The sequence below is a fragment of the Pseudonaja textilis genome, chromosome 10, assembly GCF_049901715.1.
Source record: "Pseudonaja textilis isolate UNSWEBS1 chromosome 10, rPseTex1.2, whole genome shotgun sequence".
Taxonomy (NCBI): domain Eukaryota; kingdom Metazoa; phylum Chordata; class Lepidosauria; order Squamata; family Elapidae; genus Pseudonaja; species Pseudonaja textilis.
Window position 1 is genome coordinate 5,361,561 of NC_141999.1, and position 14,101 is coordinate 5,375,661.

The window sequence follows — 14,101 nt, forward strand, 5'->3', positions numbered from 1 at the left end:
GTATTGCTGTCATGCATATACTCTGAAACTATGAAATTCTTTTGGCCCTTCCAATTTATTTAATGCTGAGGTTTAAATATTTATTGTAATATGGTGCTCAGGATACACTAGGTATTCTTGGCAAAAGGTATGCCCCATTTGAGTGGGAGGTCCATCTCTTCCTTTGCTCTTCTGTTTTTTGCACATTTCCCCCTTGTTTCCATTTGTTCATAGAAAAAGTGCTATAAGGAGAAGGCTTTGTTTCTTTTCATGTAAAAGGTAAAAATAAAGGAATCCCTGTGGATTTTATTCAAGTCATTACATAGGGGGCAGTGTTCATCTTCGCTTCAACGCTATTGAGCCAATGTTGTGCAAAGACATTTCCTTTTTAAAAAAAAATATGTTTATTGGAAGTTTCAAAACAAAAAAAAAGAATAATTTTTTTTAAAAAAACAGAAACATGTTCTTACATTTTTGCAATGTTTTCATAGCAGTGTACATTTCTATTAGTGTCAATTAATGTCATTTGTTACAAGTAAATCTATAACTTGTTTCCTAGATCCTTACTTTTTTATGTTATTATTACAATTATAATACAATATTTATTTAATTGATTAATTATATTACTTAACATAGCTATATATACATTTATCCTTATTTCAATTTTCCCTTGTTTGTTTAATCGGTTTCACTAGACATTTTTACTTCCTTTTTATACAACCATTCGTACCATATATTCCAAGTTGTAAAAAACTCCCCCTCTTCCTTAGTTTTTAGTAACATGGTTAGTCTAACCATTTCTGCACATTGGTGGATTTTATTAGTTATTGCAAGGTCTGTGGGTGTCATTGTTCATTTCCAGTTTTGGGCAAAGACTATCCTTGCTGCTGTAATGATATGTGATATCAGATGCTGGTGTTTGTTGCTCCATGTCGGTTCTATCATTCCAAGTAGAAAGGTCTCTGGGTTGAATTTAATCTTTAGTTTGTCATCTCTTCTAACTATGTCTATATCTTAGGCTAGTACTTTTGGGCTTTAGGACTTGTCCACCACATGTGAAAATATGTTCCCTGGCTAACGTTACATTTCCAACATTTGGGTGACATATTAGGGAACATCCTAGCAAGTCTTGCCGGTGGGAGGTGCCAGCGATAAAACATTTTATAAATATTTTCTTTATATGAGACTGATAACATTAATTTATAGTTAGTTCGCCAAATTCGTTCCCATTGTTCTAATTCAATATTGTGGCCACAATTTTTAGCCCATGTTATCATACTCTCCTTGACTTTATCCTCTTCCATTTTAAATTTCAATAAATAATTGTACATTTTGGTAATCATCCTTTTTCACTTCCTTGTAAAATTTTGTCTAATTCCTGATCTGTATTACAAAATCCAAATTGTTCCTTGTCTTTTTTGTGTTTTGCTTGAATCTGAACATATGGCTATCACCCAATTTTAATTCCCTATGTTTTTAATTGTATCTGTGTTTTCAAGTCGCCTTCATCTGTTATTAATTCTTTATATTTTATTGTTTTGTTCAAATCCATAACATTGGGATATACTAGTGCCTCCGTGGAGATAGCCAGAGAATTATTTTCACTTAATGGTTTCTTTTAATTCTTTCCCATATATATAACAAAGCGTCCCTTATCCAGTATCTTTGAAAGTAGCCATGGGTTTTATTTTTTCCATCCCAGAGAAATGCGTGCCAGCCAATCTGTAAATTGAAGCCTTCTATTGTCAATATTCTTTTGCCCTCCAGGTTAATCCAATCTTTGATCCAGGTACTCGCTGCGGCTTGATAGTATAACTCAAAGTCTGGGTGCACCAGTCCTCCCTTACTTCTGCTATCTTGCATTAAATTGTATTTTACTCTAGCTTTTTTTCTTTTGCCAAATAAATTTACTAATTCTTTTATTCAGATCTTCAAAGAATTTTTTCCCTAGTTTGACTGGCACTGTTTGAAAGAGATATAAAAATTTTGGTTGTACATTTGCTTTAATGGTGGCTATCCTTCCCATCTAGGAGAGTTGTAAATTTACCCATCTATCTAGGTCTTTTTGTATCTGGTCTATCAACTTGTCATAGTTATCAGCCTTTATTGTAGAGCATTTTGTTGTAAGCCTAAAAGAATCCCTAATTCTTTTGTCAGTTCCTCATTTTGCTTTTTAGTACAATTTTTAGTTATTATCTTAGTCTTTTCTCTATTGATTTTGAGTCCTGCTACTTTACCGAATGCCTCTATCTCTTGTGTTAAATTTTTGCTTGACTCTTTTGGTTCCTCCATTATGAAGATGTCATCAGCGAACGCTTCAGTTTGTATGTTTCCTGTTTAATAGTCAACCTTCGGATATTTCGATTTTTCCTTATCTGGGTTAACAACGCTTCCGCTGATAAGATATATAATAATGGGGCAAGCAGACATCCCTGTCTCACTCCTTTGCTTATTTTTATATTGTTTGTGGTTTCTACATTAATTACCAATTTTGCATTTTGTACAGAATATATTATTTTAATTAGTCCTATAAATTTTTCACCAAATTTCATCCTAGATATTTGCTCAATCAAAAATTGCCAATTTAAATTTGTTAAATGTCTTTTGGGCATCCAAAAATATTAACGCCATCTGGTTATTAGATTTAGTTTCATAATACTCTAGGACGTCCATTATTATTCTTATATTGTTTTTAATATATCTATTTGGAAGAAAACCATTCTGGTCTGGATGAATAATATCATTGAATATTTTTAAAATCTGTCTGCAATTATTACCACTAAAATTTTATAATCTACGTTCAGGAGTGAGATCGGTCTGTAATTTCTAATTTGATGAGGATCTGTTTGTTCTTTGGGAATGAAGGATATCAGAGCTTCCATCCATGTTTGAGGTATTTGGGCACAATTCAGGGCCTCATCATATATTTCTACCAGCAGGTCGCCTAGTATACCTTAGAATTCTTTATAGAATTCTGCAGGTATTCCATCTGGTCCTGGAGTTATATTGGTTTTCTGTCTTCCAATTGCCTCTTTTACCTCTTTTAAGGTTATTTTATCATTTAGTATCTCTCGAGCAGTTTCTGATATGATAGGTAATTCTTTGTCCTCAAAATATTGTGTAATGTTTTCCTCTAAAATTTCTTCTTTTTTGTATAAAGTAGCAAAAAAAAATTGGGCTATTGTTTTCTTTTGCTCGGATTATGAACACAGTATTCCATTCTCATCCTATAAGGCTATTATAGTTCTTTTCTCCTGCTCTTTTTTAATTTGTGGGAGAGCCATCTCCCAAGCTTGTTCACGTTCCCAAAGTAATGTTGTTTAGCTAATTTTAATTTTCTAGCCATTTCTTCTTGGAGACTTAAGTTTATTTCATGTTTAGTCAAATTTAATTCTTTTTTAGTTGATTCATTACTCGGATATTTTTGCAATTTAATTTCCAATTTTTCCAGTTTATCTTTTCTAGCAATCTGTTGATTCTTCCTATATCTATTCTTTTTTGCTACAAATGCTATTGTCAGACCTCTCACATATGTCTTTGTTGTGCCCCATAACTTTTGAGTCATTGTGTGTTCATTCATATTAATTTCAAAAAATATTTTCAGTTCCTTATTTATCATTTGAATATATTCTTTATCTCTGAGAATACTCTTATTAAAGGCCCATCTACCTGTATTTTTCTTTCCTCTCCAAATCAATTTAATCGGATTGTGGTTGGCCCAGGTGTTTGGCAAAATTTCTAGTGTTTCTGTTTTTTCCAATAATTCCAAATCCATCCATGTCAATCCTGGACCATGATTCGTGTGGGTTTGAAAAGAAAGTAAATTGGCTTTTAGATGTATTCAATTCCCTCCAGGCCTTTTTTAGGTTCATTTCTTATTCTTATTGTTTTTAGTGGTTTTATAATCCTTTTCTATATTGGACATTGCATTATCATTCCTTACTGTGCATATGTTAGCTAGTTCAGTTTCTATGATTTTATTGTGGAGTGTATAATAAAATTCCTTTTGACTGGTATTTAGAGCATAGATTACTGCCAATAATACGTTCCTTTGTTCTATTGTTATTTCTATGAGAAGTATCCTTCCATCTTCATCATTGTATACTAACTTTGGATTTAACCAGTTCTTGACCTACACTGCAACGCCTGTCTTCTTTTGATTTATCAGGGCCAAATGTAATTTACTCAATTTGGTTATTTCTAATAAGTGTCTGTATTGTTTTTGAAATATGTACTTCCTATAGACATGTAATATCTGCATTTTGATTTATGAGTTTTCTGTACATTTGTTTCCATTTATATTGAGGAATAGAGGGGTGATCCCTCCATCCATTTTATTGCTGGTACTCTACTACTCTTGTTCTCAATTCTCTCTTCAGTCGGTTGTTTTCTTCCTCTTCCAATTGTTTCTGTTCTGTTCCTTCTCTTTCTATTTCCTTGTCTTCTACTGTAGTATCCTCTAGGCTTCTACTTTCTGTATCTTCCTTACTTTCTTGAACAGTTCTTCCTCCGTTCTCACATATCGTTTATAGAATTCACGTGCCTTTTCAATAGAATTAATTTTAAATTTCTTCTCTCTCCACGATATCAGTAGTCCTTCTGGGGTTAGCCATCTGAATGGTATGTTATTTTTAATCAATTGCGTTGCGAGGAATTGATAATTCCTCTTCTGTTCTCTCACCCTCCTTGGAATCTGTTTTAAAGTCACCACTTCATGACCTTTGTATGTTAGCAGCTCATCCCTCATTCGTACATACAGTATATCCCTAGTGGTTCTCTTCACAAAGCGCACATGTACCTCCCTTGGTAGCTTATGTCTACATGCATAATGTGTTTTGTGCAAAGACATTTCCAGTCATGTGGTCAGCATGACATCATAGAGTGCTGTTACTTTCCCATCAAAGTGGTACCTATTTATCTACTCACACTTGCATGTTTTTGTACTGCTTGGTTGGCAAGAAACTGAGGCAGTGATGGGAGCACAACCCATCATGTGGCGCTTGGATCTCGAATTTGGGCTTCCAGCTTTCCTGCTGACAAGTCCAACATCTTAACTGCTGAGCCACTGCACTGTCCTTTTCATGTAGCAGAATATGAAGTAGTAGGAATTATGAAGAGTGGAGTCCTTGGTGCCTGTGCTCTTTGAGTTCATCCCAGAGCTATATATATTCTCTTCTATTGTACTGAAAAGAGGTGGTTGTTTAACTAGAACTCATTGAAAAAGCAAAACTAAACAACACTCTAAATGCTTTATGCCTTCCACGACACTCATTTAAATAATGATTGAAACATTATAATTATGTATTTTGGACACACTTCTTTTAGTTTCTGTTTTTAAGATTTTATACTTTTTGCCATTTTAATGTGATTGTGAGCCGCCCAGAATTGTGATTTAAGATGGATAGCCATGCAAATCTTTTAAATGAAATAAATAATGTTATAGTCTGATTTTAGTTTTAATCACCACCAAGCCATTAGGCATGGGACTTTTCTTTTTATCTATGCTTTCCACATGACACTGAAGCTGAACTGTACCGAGCTAAAGACCCCTTTTTCTTTCAAGAATCTTCTGGGACACATTGAAAAGAAACACAGCCAGGTTGTGCTGATGGGAGTTCCATCAGAAGAGATGCTGCTCCGGGCGGTAGAACAGGTTTAGATTGCAGAAATAAAGCGGGGAGGAGAAGGATGGGGATAGAGAAATACAACTTACTGCGACAGATGGGTAAGGGTTTATTCCACTGGCCATTAGCCAAGCATTGGGACTGGGAAGTCCCTTCAAGGCGATATCCAACGTTGCATGTAAACTTGGCCACATCATTGAGATTGAACTGAGAGCCTTGGGTCAGGCCATTTGTTGGATTGCCTGGGTGACCACAGGTGATGGCTGCAGAGAGAATGCAAGGTATTACATCCCTGCCTTATTCCCTGGCTCAAGGACATACAAATGCCAACTACAATAGAATGAAGTGAGATTTCTCCCAGGGTTGCCCATCTTCTAGCAACATCTGATTTCTTTTCAAGCCATACTATGAAAACCACCCCCTTTCCCTTTCTAGGTTGACCCTTAACTAAGTTTAGCAGCAGGTTTTTAAAGGTTGGCAAAGGAGTCCCAAAGGTGTTTTTTTTTTCAAAAGGCAGCTAGACTTTCTAGGGTTTTTTTTCTTTGAAAACATTTCCCTTCTCATCCAAGAAGTTACTTCAGTTTTCAAAGAAAAAAAGAAAGAAAGTCCAATTGCCTTTTGGAAAATGGCAAATATGACCTGGATGATTGAGAATCCCCATAGACGGTTGGAAAAGGAGGGCATTTGAAGGGAGAACTGTATTTTAGCCACAGAGTTTTTTCAGAGTTTTCTGGCCTTCACCAGTCCCTCTCCATTTCTGCCAGACATTGTTTGTTATTCGGATATTTTCTGAGGAACATGGTGCTTTCCACAGTGTAGGTAACAACCAACGGACAAATCCAAATAATTGCTTTCAACTCTTGTCTGTCAAGAAGAGCTTGACCACCGCTGCCTTAAATAAAAGTAGAACAACTATGGAAAAATAAAACTAAATAGTATTAATAGTAATAAGTGCCTTGGGTACAATTCCAAAACATTAAGAGTACCAAAATCACCACCAGTCAATTACAAAAGGCAGCTTTATTTGGTACATACCTCTAAGACCATCAAGCATCCACGTCTGCCTATCCCAGGTCCTTGGGAAGGACTTGATAGGTGGATAAAAATGCCAATCCAATCTAAAGATTTGGCTGACTGTGCAGTAATAATAATGACATTTATTATGATTATGATTATTGTTATTGTTGTTGTTGTACACAAAAATGACAGTCTACACAGCTGACGAGATAACCATGCTGGGCTTCGTATCACAAATCACTTGTTGAACACTTCCCAAGCGTTTAGGACGGTGTGATGTATCGGCAGATTAAGCGAGCTGATCCCAGTAAGGTGGCCTTCTGCAGCTGACCAATGGTGATTTTGTCAGTGCCAATTGTTTTTAAGTGCTTGCTGAGGTCTTTAGGAACAGCACCCAGTGTGCTGAGTACCACTGGAACCACCTGCACTGGTTTATGCCAAAGTCTCTGCAGTTCGATTCTCAAGTTCTGATATCTGGTGACTTTTTTCAAGTTGTTTCTTGTCTACTATCACCAGGTATGGCAATGTCAATGATCCACACTTTTTTCTTCTCCACAATCATGATATTCAGGGTATTGTGTTCCAGAACTTTGTCAGTCTGTATTCGGAAGTCCCACAATAGTTTTGCATGCTCATTTTCAACCACTTTTTCAGGCTTATGATCCCACCAGTTCTTTGCTACAGGCAGATGGAAGTTGTGACACAAGTTCCAGTGGACCATCTGAGCAACTGTGTTGTGATATTGTTTGTAGTCAGTCTCAGCGATTGTCTTGCAACAGCTCAGTATGTGATCAATGGCTTCATCTGCTTCTTTGCAGAGTCTGCAGAGTCTGCATTTGGGGTTATTATTATTATTGTTGTTGTTGTTGTTGTTGTTGTTGTCTGTTGCACAGTCAGCCAGATGTTCAGACTGGACTCTACCCATCAAGTCCTTTCCAAGAACATGAGATAGGCAGATGTGGCTGTTTAACAGTGTTTCAGATTTTGTCACAGGATGATTATATTATTATTATATTATCAATTAATAATAATAGAAATATGGTTACAGTTCATCCATACAAGTATCACAGGAAGCCTAACCTCTGAAGCTATGAAAATTTGTGCAAATTATCTTAATTTGGTGAAGGCTAATGATACCATCCTCAAACATTTAGCTCAATGTTTTAATGCAGTTGTATATCAAGGTGTTAAGGTAGATGGTAGCATATAGCTTACCTTGACTAATTTAAAAAAAAAAAACCACAATTGAACATAATAGGTCATAGGAATTTTTTTTAAAATCCCAGAAAAAATATTAAACCACTTATATATCATTACCAAGAAAACTACAGTATATGAATTTCCTCGTACAGTCATCATAAGCTGCACTTAACCTGAAGCAAGAATTTCTCTTTTCAACACTTAAGAGAAATGACTGTCACAGAAAATCTCCTCTACATTCCCCCCATGGATCCAACTTAGCCAAGCTTATCAACTCACATGTGTAATGTTAAAACCCTCAGAGCTATACACTCATTGAAACAGAATGGGGTCTCCTAAAAGTATATGGGGAAATAAAACAAAGGGCATGCTACAATATGTCCCTTAAAATAGCGAAATAGCACACTATAACTTAAAATGCTGTGGGCCACAAGAAAATCTTGCAAATTAAGCAGCTTTTTAATTCTTTAATTCCTACAGGTTCACATATTATAAAACATGCTGGAAAAAGGGATTTTTCCAGAATCCAACATGACTATTGTGGCTTGAGGTATTTGAGTGTTATATCCCACTATTGTGTGAGAACAACACTCTTGTTCCAACTCATTCTCATCTCTGAGACCTCCATTTTTCCTCAAGGGTGCTTATAATGGGCCTTTTTAGTTGTCTTGTGGAAAGGGATGAGAGCCTGACCCTGGAGCGCTAACCTTCCAGTAAAACTGCTGCACAAACTTCTGCCTACATCATTGATCATCTGCAATCGTCAAATCCCACATCGGAGGTCCTGATCTCAGAGCGCAGCCCTGCTAATTCATGCAGTAGCCTAATTTCTAAGATCGCTGGCCAAAGACAAGGGGATCCGTGAGAAGACAGACCCTAGGATCCCAAACTGATAATCTGAAGTAATGAGTGAAGATTAACCTTCTGGCCAAAGACTTTCATAGTTACCTTCAGCCTAATATATGCCTGAAGACAAGAAGATGCATGTGAAGACAGATCTGGTTCCCAAAAATCACTAACCGAAGATCTGAACAAACGAGTAAAGAGTAATCTTCTGCCAAAAGACTTTCATCTATACTTCCAACCTAATATATGCCCTCTTCCTATACTCTGCAGGACCATCCAAACCAAATTTTCTCCTCTTCCTCCCATTATTCTCTTCATCCCCTAATTTTTCCCAATACAACTCTGTTTAATTGATTAACTGATCTTACTAAATGATTAATTATTTTTTACAATTATTTATCATTAGTGAGTAATATATTATTATAGATTATCATAGACTAGTGGTTATTGATTAGTTTGGTTAACTATTTTGAATATTAGTATGATTATATGTTTAGTGCAAATTAATGATTCGGACAATTAATTGACTAGTGTGTTTATTGATTAGTGTAATTAATAATTAGGGTGATTATTGATTAGTTAAATTAATTGACTAGTGTGATTAGTATAATAGACTGTTTGGAACAATATTACTTTATTGATTACCACAATACCTTGTTTGATTGAACAACCTAATCAACAAACCATCTGAACAAACACACCATGCCAGGAAAACAATCCAATGTCAAACCTTAACCTAAAAAGAAAGAACCCCCTACAAAAGAATCACAAGACTCTTGCTCTTGTCTTATTTGTAAGGAATCTTTAAAGGAGAATGAAGATTACATCAAATATTCTCTTTGTAACAACTATGCTCACCATAATTGTTTAGGATTATCCAAGCAAATGGCTCTATTCCTAAAAACATCTGCCAATGCTTTTCCATATTTCTGTCCACCATGTAGACCCAAACTAGAAAAATACATTACTCTGTTTGAAAGAGTTGATACCATTGAAACACGTATAACATCCCTTGACACCATTGTAGCATCCCCGGACACTATACAAACTAGATTGGCAAACCTTGAAAAAACAGAGACAGCACTAAAAAATGAACATCAAACATCTCTACTCAACAACCGCAACCAAAACTCAACCCACAAAAAGAACAAATCCTACAAATATTGATATCCCCATCCTCATCAAAGAAGCTGTTGGGTGTGAACGGAAGTGACCAAATGCCATCTTATTTGGTCTAGAGGTCAATGACAATGATGACATCTCTAATGTTAGAAACATCATCAGAGAAAATCAAGCATCAACCATCTCCCTTGAAGAAATACTCGATATTTCCCGTGTTGGTCCTGAGCTTAAAAACAAAGATGGCTTGAAGATTCCACGCCTCTGCAGGGTTGTTTGCAAAAACGAAACAAGCAAATGCAAATTCATTTTCTCAATAAATTCACTCACAAACAAACAACAACAACCATAAGAACCTTCGTTCTCGAAACTTCCAGTTTGGGTTTCTTCAGAGACAGACCGAAATCCATGATCGTGCGCAGTTTCGATCTGTGCTCGCCGCTGGAGTGCCCCAATACTTCGAATTTGGGGCTGAAGCCACCCCATAGAGGTGGTGAAGACGGGGGAGATTGCTAGCCGAGTGGAGGGGAGCTGCATTTCTCCTCCTTGGCTGGTCTAAACTCCCTTTCCCAAAGGCGGTTGCAGCGGTGGTCAGAAATGGCCACCTCAAAGAAGAACCCGACTGGATAAGATTGTGCAGGAGGAAGACAAAGAGGAAAGCAGGACAAACCGGGATAAACAACAGAGAACATCTAAGCAAGCCCTAAAAAGAAGAAGAGTGGAGGCAAAAGGGTGGGAGTTGGAATAATGAAAAAATGGAGTGCCATCTAGAAAAATAAAGAGGATTAACAGCGAAACTTTGAAAAGACTCCCGAGGATACATTATAACTGAAATCTTATTAAAAGATAGAGTAACCCACGGAAAGGAAAAGTAAAGGAAAGAAACAAGAAGGAACAGTCTGGGATCATTTGGTGATATTAAAAAAAAGCTTTTGGCATTGTTTTTTTCTTTCTTTTTCTGTTTTTTACTTAAAGTCAATCGGGTGGTTGTTCAAAAGTGTTTAAAATGCCATCACTCCTGGAGGAATTGAAGATGAGTCTTAAAAAACAGAAAGAAGATGCAGAAAGGGGAGGAAGATCCTTTGGCTTCGTATTTGAATTTTTTGAAATGGAGATCCTGAACTATGAAAAGCAAAAGGAAAAGCTTCAAGAGCAAGAAGAAGGGCAGGACAAAGAAGAAGCCATTTTCAATGATCAAATAATGCAAAGGGTGGTAATTAGGGGGAAAAAGGGGAAAGGAGTTAAAAGTTTGAGATCAAAGGGAATAGCCAAAAAGAAAAATAGTCTGAAAAAGAAGTATAACAGCAAGGAGAAGCAGAAAAGAAAACTACAGAAGGGAAAATTAGAGAAGGGATGAGAAAAAGGGGGGAAGATAGAAAGGGAAAGAACTTATGAGGGACAAAAACAGGAAATAAAGAAAAAGGGGAAACTTACTAGGATTAAAGGTATTTGTTCAGCTAGAAAGCACAGAGACAATGGTTAAATTAAGTTAAAAGTGAGGATTCTGCAAAGGTACAAAAGATCGTGTTGTGACAGTAGAATACTGTAATGAGTTAGAGATGAAATAAATAAATAATCTATGAGATAAAACTATTGTTATGTAATGGTATGTTTATTTATAATTAATGCAATAATAAAGAAGAGAGGGAAACATTGCAATTGTTTCTAAAGATTGATAAAATATAGAAAAGAAATGTGAAAGATTTATAAGGAAATTTATACCAGTTATTAGAATGAAATTGAATAATTATTTTGCTTATTAATAGTAAATAATTTATAAGATAAAACTGTATGACTATCCAATGGTAGGCTTATTAACAGTTAAGTAATAATGAAGAAGGGAGGGAAACATTTCAGTTGTTCACAAAGACTGATAGATATTGGAAAGAAACATGAAAGATTTACAAGGTTCATACCAGTACTAGAATGATTTTGAATATTGTTTTTGCTATGTTTTTAAAATTTTTCTTTTTACATTTTCAAGGGGAAGTACCAAGCAGAGTCTGAATGATGAGATTTACATAATATAAAATAGATATTAGAAATTTGAATGTTATAATTTTAGAATGCACAAATTTAATATTTAATGAGATTTCATATGATAACAACAATAAGACTTAAAGGTGTTGCACTCCGATTGGCAATCATAGAGAGAATTTTGTTTTTTAAGAATGTTGGAAGAGAACATAATGAAATGGCAAACAAGACAGACGAAAGTATAAGTACACTGAATAAAAAGATATAGAAATTTAGGTAAAATAAATATAATTAAATAAGAAGAAAATGAGATAGTCATAAAAGAAAATTAAGAGAAGTAAAAGGAGAAATAGTGAGAAATTGCAAAAAGAGTAATAAGATATGAAGTTGAATATATAAGATGAATATGCATATGAAATTGTGTCTGTATGGAAATGTGGTAACCCGGAACCATGATGTACTCAAATAAGATGTTTTATTTGTTTTGTTAAAACTCAATAAAATTTTATTTTTTTTTAAAAAAAGAGAACCTTCGTTCTCGCCCTGATCTAACCTTACAGCAACATGTACGATCCCAGGAGCTATGTTCTGAGCTCAAAAGATTACATGAATTAGGTAATACAAATCTATACATTGATTACTGTGCTGACTGTATCAAAAGCAAGAGCCTCGACCCATGTCACAATATCCCTCACCCAAACATCCAATGTTAGGGATGCATTCCCCTTACTTACTCCAGACCCACTACTTCATATCTTAAATGCAAACTACTTAATGCAAGAAGCCTCGCAAATAAAATGCATGAATTCCTCATCGTTCTAAGCTGAACCACATATGACATATTTATCTGTGAGACATGCTTAAATGCATCTTTCCCAGACTCCATTACCACTATAAGAGAATATCAAGTTTTTCAGTCAGATCACGAAATCTGTAGATGTGGTGGAGTTGCTGTATTCTATAAAAAGTCTCTAAATCTAAAAAAGATCCAAATTATACAAGAGCTTGCTCTTCTCAAGACTATCGTCTGTGAACTGTCCTTAAACATCTCAATCCGCTTCTTACTTTGCTATCGTGCCCCTGACTATGATATAATTCATGCAAACAAGCTACTGACATGGGCTGCCTCCTGCCCACACCCTCTCATTTTTCTTGGTGAACACAACTTACCTCTTATAAATTGGACATTAAATGAATGTACATCTGAACCCATTCATACAACACTGTACAATGCTGTTACCACACCAGGACTGGAAAAACTAGTAACCAACAATACTAGACTAACAACTGCCTCAATCTCATCTTCTGCAACAGTTTGAATTCAATTTATGGAATAGAAATTAATGAACCCTTTTCCAACAGTGACCACAGCATGATTGACTTTTGTCTCAACATATGTCCTCACAAAATCACCATAATGACAGGAACCCCAATTATAACTTCAAAAAAGGCAACTATGATCTTATAGACAACAATCTCTCATCTCTTGATTGGCAAATTCTATTCACTGGATGCAATACTGTTGAAGACCACTACAACATATTTTTAGTTGAAGTCAAAAGAGTCATCAAACTATATGTACCAATAACAACTCCTAAAACCAGAAAAAAAAAACAAATTACCCATAACAATAAGGAAGCTCCAATCCAAAAAGAAATCCCTTTTTGTGGAAAAACAAATCTGGTCACGTTGCTGACTTTAAAAGCAGATACAAAAATTTATGCCACCAGATAGACTGAATGTACCAATTATCACACTAAACAAGAGGAAAACCTTCTATGCACCAATTCCACCCATTCTTTCTACAATTTTGTAAACAACAAAATAAAAGACCCAAGGTCCATCCTACCCCTAAAAGAACCAAATGGTAAAGACTGCAACGATGACACCATTAAAGCCAACCTCTTTAACACATTCTTTGACTCAGTATTTGTAAATAGCAATGGATCATGTCCAATATTTCCTAGTTGAACCACAGACAACTACAATGATCTAATAAATATCGATTTTACAGAAGACAATGTTGGAAAAGCACTATGCAATCTAAAACCATCTTTATCTATTGGACTGGATGGAGTTTGTGCCTAATTCTTATCCACTGCCATAGCTGAACCTCTAAGCATAATCTTTGAAAAATCTTTAAAATCTTGCCAAACCTATGGTCACAAGCCACGGTCATCCGCATCTTCAAAAAGGGAGACCCCAGCCTAGTTGAAAATTACAGACCAAGCTCTTTATGCTGCATCACCTGTAAAGTCATGGAATCAATTATTAACCAATCTATCATCCTCCACTTAGAAACAAACAACCTACTCTCTAATAAACAATTTGGTTTCAGA

General features: G+C 35.5%; 1 protein-coding gene across 2 annotated transcripts in view; it reads right to left on the bottom strand.

The window, feature by feature from the left end:
* CSMD2 (CUB and Sushi multiple domains 2) overlaps nucleotides 1-14,101 on the bottom strand; it is a 635,577-nt gene that overhangs the window by 52,584 nt on the left and 568,892 nt on the right. For both annotated transcript variants that reach the window (XM_087939569.1, XM_026702685.2), the window contains one exon: nucleotides 5,693-5,866. In XM_087939569.1, coding sequence (XP_087795695.1) covers nucleotides 5,693-5,866 — 174 coding nt within the window. The remainder of the gene's footprint in view (nucleotides 1-5,692; nucleotides 5,867-14,101) is intronic.